We start from the raw sequence: 13,145 nt of genomic DNA on the forward strand, positions 1-13,145 counted from the left end.
ATGATTTTTTAAAACCTTATTATGCAAATATATTATAGTAAATAAGACAAAGGTATGGATCAGTGAATGAATTTTTATACCTGTGTAACCATCACTTAGCTTAAGAAATAGAATATTACCACTCAATAGTGATTTTGAATGTTATATAAATAGTATTCAGTATATAGGCTTTTGTGTCTGGCTTCTTTTGCTCATTTTGTCTGTAAGGTTCATTCATGTTATATGTATGGTAGTAGTTCATTTTTCCTCTGTGCTGAATAGTATTCTATCATATCAATCTGCTACTGTGCTTGTACTTTCTTCTGTTGATGGACATTTGAATTGATAATAGCTTTTGACTCTTTATAAATACTGCTTTGAATATTCTTGTTAGTGTCTTCTTGGTATATATGTGCTTATGCTTCTAATGAGTATATACCTAGAGTGGAACTACTTGGTCAAAGGGCATGGTATCCTCAACTTGAGTATATATTGCCAAACTGTTTTCCAAAGTGGTTGTACTGATTTACATACACTAGTAATAACTAAGCAAGCCCTTTCCTCCATATCTTGCCAATACTTGGTTTTGTCATTGTGATTTTAATTAGTACTTTTTTGAGTACAAATGAGGTTGAGCCACTTTTAATGTTCATTGATTATTGTTTTATTTGAATATCCTCTTTTTGAAATGTTTTTTCATATCTTTTGTCTATTTTCCTAATGACATCTTTTTCATATTGGTTTTTAATTGTTATGTGTACTAGAGGAATCCTTGTGGGGTTTTAGTTGCCTCAAGTCTCTTCTCCCATGTTGCGGCTTACCTTTTTACTCTTCTGGTAAGGGTGGCTTTTCATTAACAGAAATTCTTCATTTTAATATAGTAGAATTCTTCCATGTTTTATGGTAAGAGTTTCTTGTGTCCTTTTAAGAAGTCTTTCCCTATACCATGATCATGAAAATAAGTTTCTGCATTATCCTCTAGTGTTTCATTAATTTTACCTTTGTCTATTATATCTAAAATTCCATGGTACTGATTTATTAAAAAAAATTTGAAGGATAGGAGACGCTTTAGTATGTTTAAATACCCATTGAAAATATTCAGTAGCATGGAAGAAGTTGAAGACAGAGGAAAGGAATGATTGGAAGAAGGTTCCTGAGAAGGTGGGGGAGGGTGGGATACAAAGCACAGATGGAGGGATTTACTTTACATGGAAGGAGAGACAACAGGTAGTAATAGAATGGAATGCAAAGAGGGTGGTACAGATGCTTGTAGGTCTTTGGGAACAGGAAGTGTCTAACATTTCCCTGTGTAGTATGATACACATTATCTGCTGAGTAAGGAGAGATTGGGTGGGTTCAGGGTTTGGAGAAGGTTTAAGAAAACTATTAAAGAATTTGTAGAAGTTCCAGAGAATAGTGTAAGCTTGTATATTTTTGAGGGTCCAGTTGAGGTTTATGGAGACAAATTAACTTACAGTGGTACCAATTCTTTTTCATTGTGTGACTTTTTTCTCTTGGTTGCTATAGAACAAACATAGGGGGTAGTTGGGTCCATCTGGGATTGAGGTTTTACTAGTTTTGAGTGCCATGCAAAGATCCCACAAAAAGGGATAACAGAATGTAGCTTATTAACAGATGTTACTGATATGATTGATCAAAGACTGTAAGATGAGAAGAGAGTGTCTATAAGATGGGCCTGAAGAATAGAGAGAAGGCAGGGGCGTCAGTGGACTGGAGGTCCTAAAGAAGTCAAAGAACAAATCTTAATGGAAGTTGAGCAAACTTGCTGGAAGATATGTGATCTGAGAAAATAATGCTTGAATTAGTGATATTTAAAGTACAATAGTTTTTTTCAATAAGGCTATCTTTTATAATACTGATACATAACAGACAGTTCATACTCCCTGATGTGAATCAGTAAGGTTTATGAGACAAGAACGTACATTTCTTTTGTAGAGGACTGTATACCCAGTATATCAGGATTCAATTCCCATGTATAAATGAACATAATTTTCTTTCATTGCTAAATTTGCAAATGCTAGGAATTCCAGATGATTGTACTTACTTTTTATATTTAATCAATTTTATAAAAGTAGTTCATGTTCATTTATAGATTACAAATGGTTTTGCTGCTGAGTACTGATATTCCCTGGTTCTCTAGAAGAATCTGCTTTTTAAAATTTACCTGTGCTTATGATTGTTTTTTAAAAAACACTACACTAGTTTAATAATTTCAGCTTCTTATTCCAATCTTATGAATGTTCATATGACAATTTCACATGAGCATTGTGGTTTCAACCTTCACTCATATAATCAAGTCCTCACCCCCCATTTCAGTCACTATCAGTGTAGTAAGATGCTATAGAGTCACTGCTTGTCTTCACCGTGCTGCACTGCCTTTCCCATGACCCCCCTACATTATGTGTGTTAATTATAATGCTCCTTAATCCCCTTCTCACTCCCTCCCCATACACCCTTCCCAACACCTTTCCTTTGGTAACCACTAGTCCCTGATTGGAGTCTGTGAGTCTGCTGCTGTTTTGTTCCTTCAGGTTTGCTTTGTTGTTATACTCCACATATGAGTGAAATCATTTGGTACTTGTCTTTCTCCACCTGGCTTATTTCATTGAGCATAATACCCTCTATCTCCATCCATGTTGTTGCAAATGGCAGGATTTCTTTTCTTTTTATGGCTGAATAGTATTCCATTGTATGTATGTCCCACATCTTCTTTATCCATTCATCTACTGATGGGTACTTAGGTTGCTTCCATATCTTGACTATTGTAAATAGTGCTGCAATAAACATAGAGATATGTATGTCTTTTGGAACCAGGGATCTCATTTTCTTTGAGTGAATTCCTAGGAGTGGAATTCCTGGGTCAAATGGTATTTCTATTTTTAGTTTTTTGAGGAACCACATTGTGGAAAGTATTGTTTTCCACAATGGTTGAACCTCTTCTGCACTTTTTACTGAAAAGCAATTTAAAAGAGTTGTTACACTGATAACATTTAAGAAGTGTGGTTGTTTTCTTGATAAACATTATGTCTTCTTAATATGCTTTTTGTTACTTAATTCTGATGCAGATACATCAAGAAATCTGGAATTTCATGAAATACATAGTACTGGGAATGAGCCCCCTTTGCTGATTATGATTGGTTACAGTGACGGAATGCAGGTCTGGAGTATCCCTGTAAGTATGAGAATGGTTGGCTCCTTAAAATTTAGTGCTTTTCCAGAATGCTAGCTAATGCGAAGTCTGGTGATACTTTCTGTAAGCTCTCATCCATTTGTTTCCAAGCAGTTGCTACAAGACTGCTATGTGGGCAGCACCATACAAGGCACAAGGAATAAGGGGCCGGTGAGAAATCAGAGATCATGTAACTGGTTTGTAAAGTGGGACAGGGATTGTGGGAATCACTTTACATCTGAGATCTAGTTTTTCATCATAATAACTGCACTAAGTAGGTATTTTTATTTCCTCCCATTTTGCAGAAGAGTAAAGAGGCTTATAAGAGGCATAAAAAAAATCAGCAGTCATAAAAGAAAGTCAATGTTTTGAATCAGTTTCATCACTCACATGATAAAAATTCAGGAGGTATGAAAGGGTAAAAAAACTCCCCTTCTTGTCTCTCATTTCCCCTACCTTGAGGAAATCAGAATTTCTAGTTTCTTATGTATCCTTCCGGCTATGTTTTGTGCAAATAAGAACGTATATAAATATATTTCTTCCACCCTGCCCTTCCCTAACAGATGGAAGTATATTATACAGTATTACATTGCTGAGTCTGTACCTTGCTGTTTTTACTCATGATGTCAGTATTCAAGTATTCAGAGATCTGCTTCTTTGAATTTTACAGCTGCATGTAATTCCATTATTTGGATTTTTTAAATTTATGTAACCTGTTCCCTATATTGAAAAAAAACCTGAATGTCCCCTCCCCCTCCACCCATGCCCCAGTTTGGTATTAGAAACGATGTGATACATGAACTTGAACAAAGGTTCATGTGTGTGTGTGTGTGTTGGAATATTTTCTCTCCCATTTTTGTTTCTTTTGGGTAATATGGTTACTTCTTAAAAGAGTTATAAGCAAGCAATTTTACAGGTTTAATGGAATTCAGGATGTTCCTGAGTACAGAATTTGACTTCAGTGGCATAGCATTATTAAGTATGTCTGTATGTCTGTATAGGATAAATCCCAGTTTTGATAGATGTTATAAATTGCCCAATATTGGTCCCACTTTGCCTCTTAAATCCTACATGTTCCTCTTTGGGATGACCAAAAAGAAAATGTCCTAAAAGAGGAAGAGGCTTGGTAGGATCACAGTTCAGTAGGGAATGTGATGTGTATTTTGGAATGCATACTTAGGCTTGTAGTTACTTACATGGGGGTGTTGTCATGACCTGTGTATCATCTCTTCCCAGTAAATGGGAGGGTTGGGGGTAAAAGGGAAGATGGACTTCTATTGTGTGATGCTTTTGCAATTGGAGGCTCCAGGCCAATAGAATTTTAATTTATACTTTTAATAAATACATTCACCAAGTTGTTTGAAGCCATGTGTGTGTGTGTGTGTGTGTGTGTTGGAATATTTTCTCCCCCATTTTTGGTTCTTTGGGGTAATATGGTTACTTTTTAAAAGAGTTATAAGCAAGCAATTTTACCTCAGATTTAATGGAATTCAGGATGTTCCTGAGTACAGAATTTTACTTCAGTGGCATACATTATTAAGTATGAGCACATTTGACATCATAATTCTTTAACATTTTAAGTAAAAAAAGTTATTTTATTCTTTGATAAATTACTTATGATGAACTTTGGTCTTTCATCTAATCATAATATTATGTATCACATTATTAGGTATTTAGTATTTAGGGTGTTTTTTTTAAAGATTGGCTTTATTTTCTAGAGGTAGAAGAATCCTACTTGTTTAGCCATGAAATGAGTATCTTCTTTCTTTGACCTCTTTGGATGTGCAGTTGACATTTTTCAAGGCCCTGCAGTGTTGTTTGTAATTAAAGTGTTGTGCTAAAGAAATTAACAAAAGACTTAAAATGTGGCAGTGTTTTTTTTTTCCTGGGAAGAAAAATATTTCTAGGTTGTGATCAGAGCCAAGGATTTTGTAAATGTAACTTTGTGTTATTCATAGAGACTACATTTTGATCCATTACACTCTTTGTTGACAGACTTGAAGACAGAGAGGAAGCTAGAGCTTTAACAAGAAGGTTGAGCCCTGTATGATTAGGGGTGTTGACTGGATAGAGCATATTCCTTTGGTGGTACTCAGGCTCCCACTTTATAATTAGAAGAATCACTTTTAATAGTTTTAAAGCTAAATTTTGTTTAGTCCTGAGTAACTTAAACATCTTCTGAGTAATTTAAGTTACTTCTTTAAAGTAATTCTTATGCCCAGATTGTAATTTGAAAGATTTGAATAATCTTTTCTTCATGGAATTTTCATTGACTAGTTGCTTACTATTGTAGTGTAGTCCTGTGAGGGCTGGTTCAAGAATTAAGAGAGTTTGGGAAAATGAGCTCCCTCTGTTGTATTACTTGGGCTCTTACTATGTTCAAAGAGCTTTATATACATATTATTTTATCTATTGTGTACTGCAAGGTACAAGTTACCCTATTTGATAGGTAATGAGGTCACACACTTATAAGAGGTGGAACTGGAATTCAAACTCAATTCTGACTTTAAATTTAAAGCCCATCGTCTAAGAGCTATACTTTATTAAATTCCCAAATGTGATAGCTGAAGATATGCCATACAAGAAGTTTGGCAATTTAGTTTTAGTTTTAATTGTAAAGGTTGTGATGTATCTTCAAATATTCATCTTTTATAGACTACTGTGACTGTTACCTGTTATTTTAACTAAACCCTTCTGAAGCTTGTTTATCACTATTCAGTCATTCAATAATTATTTAGGTGTCAGCATGTGCTAGACAGTGGGGAGCTTATGTTGGTCAACCTAGAAATAATGCTGGCTCTTAGGGACCTATGGAGACCATAAATTATATTTGCTTTGAGTAAGTGTCTATGGGCAGAGAGTTAATCTCTGTCCAAACCATAGCTCAGTTTTGCTTCATGTTTGTGCACAGAGTTCCCTTATATTGATTTTATATAAAACTGTCCCACCCATGTGGGATTCACATATAAATCAAGTATAAAAATCAAATGGATAATCATATCTGACTTGATTGTTTATAGTTCATGATGCGTGATCAAAACTGAAAGTTTCTGTGATATGACTGCCCTTGCACTGTTCACCATGTAAGAACTTATTCACTATGTAAGAACTTGTTCACCATGTAAGAACTCGTTCGTTATGCTTCAGAAGATTGGAGACTGTTGAGAATTAGGCTTGGGGTTGATTAATGATTGTGTATTGAGTCCCCTATACAGAATTTTATTGTTGTTAACAACCATTTGATCAATAAATATGAGAGATGCCCTCTCAAAAAAAAAAAAACAAAAAAACTGTCCCACCCGTAAGTCTCAGATTAAGAAAATAAACATATTCTGGTTGGACATTTAAAAAAACTATTTGTGAAGTACACAAATACGAACAAGGATTAGATGATATCTAGGACTACAGTTGACCTTTGAATAAGATAGGTTTGAATTGGCTTGGTCCATTTACACAGAATCTTTTTCAATAAATATATTGGATAATTTTTCTGAGATTTTCAACAATTTGAAGAAATACGTCTCCAGCTTACTTTATTGTAAGAATACAGTATATAATACACAGAACATACAAAATATGTGTAACTCCTTATGTAATCAGTAAGCCTCAGGTTACCAGTAGGCTCTTAGTTATGTTTTGGAGGAATCAAAAGTTATACATGGATTTTTGACTCTGCAGGGGTTGTACTGCCAACCCCTGTGTTGTTCAAGGTTCAACTGTATAGCTTAGTAGAGTTACCTCAGAAGCAGAACTGTGCGAATTGGTCTTCTTACCGCCCACTTCCTACCACTTTGTATGAGATGGCTGCAGGAAAACACCAGCTTTCCTAGTTTTCCCAAGCTGTCCTGCCCCGTCTTTCAACACATCTGATGTAACATAAGAAAGAATGATTATTTGTTATGTCGATGTTCTGGGTAAACAGTCCTTTTTCCCACTCATGCTTAATAATGTCATTGCCTCTTTTTGGTAATGTAAATATAGGCTCTCTTGTTTAAAATGCTAATTAAAAAAAATATACGTGTTTGTGGACTAAAACCCAAATAGTTTTATTGGGTTTGAATTCCACTTCCAACTCTTATAAGTGGTGTGAGCTCACTACCTATAAAATAGGGTAACTTCCACCTTGCAGTGCACAATAGATAAGGTAATATGAAAACTGAAAAAACCCCAACAAACCAGCAGCTCTGTATCCTTCCTTTCTTAATTCCTTCAATTCTATCAGCTGTTGTTATCTTAGTATTTATTTCAGTTATTTTAAAATAAACTTATATTCTTGATTTTTTTTTTCTCCCAGTCTTCCCTTATGTTGATTTGGTGCCATGAACTATGAGGACTTAAAAGGTGATCATTTATTCAGCATAGATCTGGGATAAAATAAGTATTGTGAATAAAATAGACATGGTCTTTGCTCTGATGGAGCTAGAAGGAGAGATGGATTTAAATGAAAGTAAATTTATATTCAACTTAGATTGTAATATGAAGAAAAGAATAAGAGATTAGAATAAGGAAGTGGCATAGAAGTTAATGAAGATTTAGCCAGGGTAAGGAGATTGGACTGGCAACCAGTGAAGTCAGAGGCTCTGTGGTGGCAGTGTTTTTTTCTTTATAGCTGGACAGTGATTTAGGTTTCTTAAGATTTTTTTCTTCTTAAAGAATATTGAAATGAATATCTTTATGATCATGTAATTTGCAGAGATCAAAAGAAGTAGATATTGTAAGGTTCTTGATAGATTTGCCAAACATTCTTGTAAGGCCATGCCATTTAAACTTATCCCGTTCATTTATTAATTCATTCACTCAGCAGATTTATTGATTGCCTTTTACATGCCAGACCCTGTTCAGGGTTCTGGGAAAACAACATTGCCCCCAAACAAAATCACTTTTCTTGTGGAATTTCTATTCTAGGTAGGTGCAGAAGATGATAATAAACATGTACCGTGCTAGATGGTGGTAGGTGTTATGGTGGGGTGGTTGATGTTGTGGGTTGCTGTAATATATGAAGTGGCCTGGGAAAGCCTCTCTCAAAGGTCCTTTGACCCAAAGTGTGGAGGAATGGTCCTTATGGGTATTTGAGGGAGGAGCCTTCAAAGCCAGTACTCTGTGGTAGAATTATGTTTCCTCTATGCAGGAACAGCAAAAAGGCAATTTAGCTAGAGTTGGTGGGTAAGGTGAAGAATGAGATGATGTCTGAGAGGTTGTGCTAGGATAGAGCTGTGTGAACCATTGTATGGACTTCAAATTTTGAATATAGTAGACAACTAAAACAATTTTACAGGGAAACTCATATGCCCAATTTAGATTCTACTATTCAAATTTTATTATACTTGATTTACCATATCCATCAATCCATCTTTTTCAATGCATTGCAAAGTAAATTGCAGGCTTTCTCCTAACTACTTTTGTATGCATATCATTTATTAGAGTTCAACATTTGATTAGTTTTTGTTAAGTAAAACAGACAATTAAATATACAAGTCTTATGTCAATTTTCTGAGTTTCAACAAGTGCATACTTAGGTAATGCAGATCTCTGTCAAGTTAAAGAATGTGAATATCACTCAGGAAACTTCCCTTATACCTATTCTCAATCAATTTTTCCTCCTGCCCATCCAGAAGCAACCACTGTTCAATTTTTTTCCCACTATAGTTAGCTTTGCTTGTTCTAAAACTTCCTGTACAGTATGTACTCTTTTCATTCACTCAACAGGTTTGTGGGATTCATCCCTGTTTTTTGTTACTTTTTAGTGCTGAATAGTATTCCATTGTATGCATACCATCATTTATCCCTTCTCATAATGACGGCTAGCTGGACTGTTTATAGCATTTGCCTTTTATGAATAAAGCTGCTGTGAAGAGTCTTCTGGAAAAGTGTTCTTGTAAACATGAAGTATCTTAATCTCTAAGAAGATTCTTTCTGTAAACATGTATATTCATTTCTCTTAGGTAATACATATAAGTAGAATTGCTGCTTCATTGGGCAGGAGGGTGGTTAGTTTTATAATGAACATCCAAACCTTTTTCCAAAGTAGTTGTACCATTTTACGTTTCTCCCAACAATGTGTGAGCTGCTCCACATCCTCATCAACATTTGTTGTTGTCCATCTTTTTAATTTTAGCCATTCTGATGGGTGATACCTCATGATTTAATTTGCATTTCCCAGATGACTGATAATGTCAAGTACTTTCTCATGTATCTATTTGAATATCATTTAGGAATTATCTGTGTAATTCTTTTGCCCACTTAAAAAAATTGAGTTGTAGAAGCCATTGGAGGACTTTGCACAGAGGTAGACAGCAATGCTTCTTAAAAAACAAGAAAAGTGTAGAGAGAAGATTTGGGTGGAAAGATAGTGAGTTTGATTTTAAGTTTGTGGCCCACGGACTGGTGCTCGTCCACAAATTGGTGACAGTCAGTGAAATGTTTGTTACTGTGTGCAACAAGATAGATACAGAAAATGAGAGTAAACTTTTAGACACTGATAGCTATTTGCTAGTTGTGTATCATCCGAACATGTGTTTGTCATTTACAGAAGTATCTGTGCCAGAATGGAAACTTAAAAATAAATAAATAAATAAAGTAATCAGTCATTCATAAGTTTGAAAAGCACTATCAGTTGGGCATCCAGTTTGTGGAGGAGTTGTTCCTGACAATGAGTATGTTCTAGACATTGTGAAGTCATGTATTCTTTCATTTAATACAAATAACATCTCTATGATTATTAATATTCATTTTAACAGTTGTGTATTCTCTGTGGACATGGAATGAGATATAGAAGTTTCAGTGAGGATGTTGAATTGCAGGATTAGGATTTGGATTTATTAATCTTTCAGCCAGTCTTTTTGAGTAACCAAGATAACATTCCAAAATGCATATTTAATAAAGTTGATCTTTCAGTGTCAGCAATTTGAATAGAGAATAAGGAGAAAAGAAAAGGCAATGAGCCCATTAGGTGTCAGTTTCAACACTGTTGAAGTGTGAGATGTTGAGAACCTGGACTAATTTTGTTGTGGTGGTAACTGGTTAGATACCGAGAAAAGAAGAGTCAAGGAGGTTTGCAAGGTTTTGACCTGGGGCTGGTGCTACCTCGTATGTAATATGGCAGTTTTAGAAGAAATAGAATTTTATTATTAGACTTTGACTTACATTATGCAAAAAAATCATATAAGACAAGAATTGCATTTTGTAGTATAAGTAATGAGGTTCTCATTTACCTTTGTAAAAGACTTGATAGTTTTCCATTCTTTTTTGCTGTTTAAATGGCTACTTGGTTTTCTCATTCTCTTTTTAAGTGCTCAATATCTTTAAAAATCTTGAAAATATATTCATTACAGCATCTAGAAGATGACTGCATTGTATGGAACAGTATATTTTAGATTAATTTAGGTAACATTTGGAGAGTTTTCTTGGAGCTTTGAATAGATTCAAAGATGTGACACTAGGTGTCGCTAACACATTGTGCCAAGAAAAGTGCAACAGTTCCCTTGAAAGGAAATATTTGCCCTAAAGGTTTTAAGTGCTTTAGAGAAGACATGCAAGGGCATATTTGAGGTAAATACCAATTACTCTCTTGTTTATTAGAAGTTGGGTGCCAGTAGACCTTGCCACGTCAAGATTGCTAGCCAGGAAACAATTTTTATGGGTTTCATTTGGGAGCAATATAAAGTCAGTGATTTGGGTAACTAGCAAGCAGAGAAAATTTGAATATGGATCCCAATCAAAAAATTTGCCTTCGTTTAGAATAGAACCTTATTTTGTTTGGTCCAGTCTCTTATTACTGGAAAGAGAAGTAATTGATAGCTGTCTAGTTATCTCTAATAGAAGAACATTGAGTGTCATGGAGTGAATAAAAGCAGAAATGAAGAATGATTTGAAATAACTTCTGGAATCCACCCATATTAGTGAAGGAAAACATTTTTTCTTAGAGTATGTTTCTTAATGTGTCATGTTGGTGAAGGCTTGCATCTGAAGTTGAATCTTATGTTTCAATACTGGCTTTATGTGATTTTTGTTTATTTGATACAGGTGGTCTACATACGTTTAAAATTTAATATTATAAATTGGAATCTTTCTTGTTTGAAATATTTTTCATTTTTTTCTAATCTAAAACAAGTTACTCTTTGGACACAAGCTGACATATGAGTTTATAAAAGGCAGTTTTTTCTTTTGTTATAAATTCTTTCATTATGAATTTTATTGAATATATTAAATACAGTAGTACACAGATAAGTGTAGATTGAATTTATATATATATATATATATATATATATACATAAAACCATCTGTGAATTGCTCATATTAAAATATATAGAACATTTCCAGCAACTCAGAAGGGTCCTTAATGCCACTTCCCTGACAATACTGTCCTCCTTCTACCTCTAAGTAAACAATATTCTGACTTCTATCATCAGAAATTAGTTTTTTCTATTCTTGAACTTCATGAAAAAAAGAAGTCATAGATAATACAGTCTGTATTCTTTTGTGTCTGGCTTCTTCCTCTTAACAGTACAATTATGAGATTCTTTCATGTTATTGTGTGTAGCAGTAATTCTTATTTTTCTGTGTAGTATTTTATCATGAATACAACACATTTAAAAAAACCCATTATACAATCAGTAGACATTTTTGTTGTTTCCAGTTTTTGAGTGTTATGAATAAAGCTGCACTGAACATTCTTTTATTTATTTAAAAATTTATGAATTTTTTAATTGAAGTACAGTTATTATGCAATATCAGTTTCAGTTGTATAACATAGTGACTTGCCAGTTACTACATTATTAAATGTTCACTCCAGTAAGTGTAGTTACTATCTGTCAACATAAGCAGATATTACAATATTACTATGTTCTCTGTGTTGTACTTTCATTGCCATGACTAATTTATATTTGAGATTTTTGTGCCTCTTTGTACTGTTCACCCATTTCAACCTCCCCACCCCCACCTACTGCCATGGTTACCAGCAGTCTGTTGTCTGTACTTCTGGGTCTGTTTCTTTTTTATTTGTTTTGTTGCTTAGATTCCACATGTAAGTGAAATCATACAGTATTTGTCTTTCTCTACCTGGCTCATTTCACTTCATGTAATACGCTCTTGGTCCATTCATGTCACAAATGGCAAGATTTCCTTCCTTTTTTATGGCTGAGTAATAGTTCATTGTGTATATGTACCACATTTTTTTTTTGGAATTTAAATGTGGCTATTTATTTGTTTATTTATTGAAGTATAGTTGATGTACCATCTTATATTGGTTTCAAGTATACAACACAGTGGTTCAATAGTTACCCATAGTCTTAAATCCTAACCCACCACAGTGCAGTTAACTATCTGTCAACATAGGAAGATGTTATAAATCCATTGGCTATATTCTCCGTGCTTCACTTCCATTCCTGTGACAAACTTACATTATGATTGAGAATTTTTGTACCTCCTTATTCCCCTCCCCATGGTAACCACCAGCCACTTTTCAGGGTCCATGATGTGTTTTTTTTATATTCCACAAGTAAGTGAAATCATATCGTATTTGTGTTTCTCCACCTGGCTTATTTCATTTAGTAAGCCCATTTAGTAGGTCCATCCATGTTGTCACAAAAGGCAGAATTTCTTTCTTTTTATGGCTGTATAATAATTCCATTGTATATATGTACCACTTTTTAAAAAAATTGAAGTATCACTGATATACAATCTTACATTGGTCTCAAATGTACAATGTAAGGTTTAATAGTTACGTACATTATTAAATCCTCACCCCCTGTAGTGCTGTTACTATCTGTCAGCGTAGAAAGATGTTACAGACTCACTGACTATGTTTTCCATGCTGTACTACCGTCCCCATGACCACCTAATATTGTGATTGCAAATTATTGTACCCCTTTATCCTCCTCCCCCACCTGTCCCCCCCAACCCCTTCCCCTTGGTAACTACTAGTTATTTCTCAGTGTCTACAAGTTTCCTCCTATTTTGTTACTTCTTTTTTGCTTTG

General features: G+C 34.4%; 1 protein-coding gene across 24 annotated transcripts in view; it reads left to right on the plus strand.

Annotated features, from left to right (window-relative positions):
* The window catches only part of BCAS3 (BCAS3 microtubule associated cell migration factor), a 632,290-nt gene that overhangs the window by 18,234 nt on the left and 600,911 nt on the right, over window positions 1–13,145 (plus strand). For all 24 annotated transcript variants that reach the window (XR_012130638.1, XR_012130636.1, XR_012130640.1 and 21 more), the window contains exon 5: window positions 3,066–3,172. Coding sequence is in view for 18 of the 24 variants with exons in the window: in XM_073235300.1 (XP_073091401.1) it covers window positions 3,066–3,172 (107 nt within the window). In the remaining 6 variants the exon portion in view is untranslated. The remainder of the gene's footprint in view (window positions 1–3,065; window positions 3,173–13,145) is intronic.

This window comes from Manis javanica, chromosome 4 (genome assembly GCF_040802235.1).
Source record: "Manis javanica isolate MJ-LG chromosome 4, MJ_LKY, whole genome shotgun sequence".
NCBI lineage: Eukaryota > Metazoa > Chordata > Mammalia > Pholidota > Manidae > Manis > Manis javanica.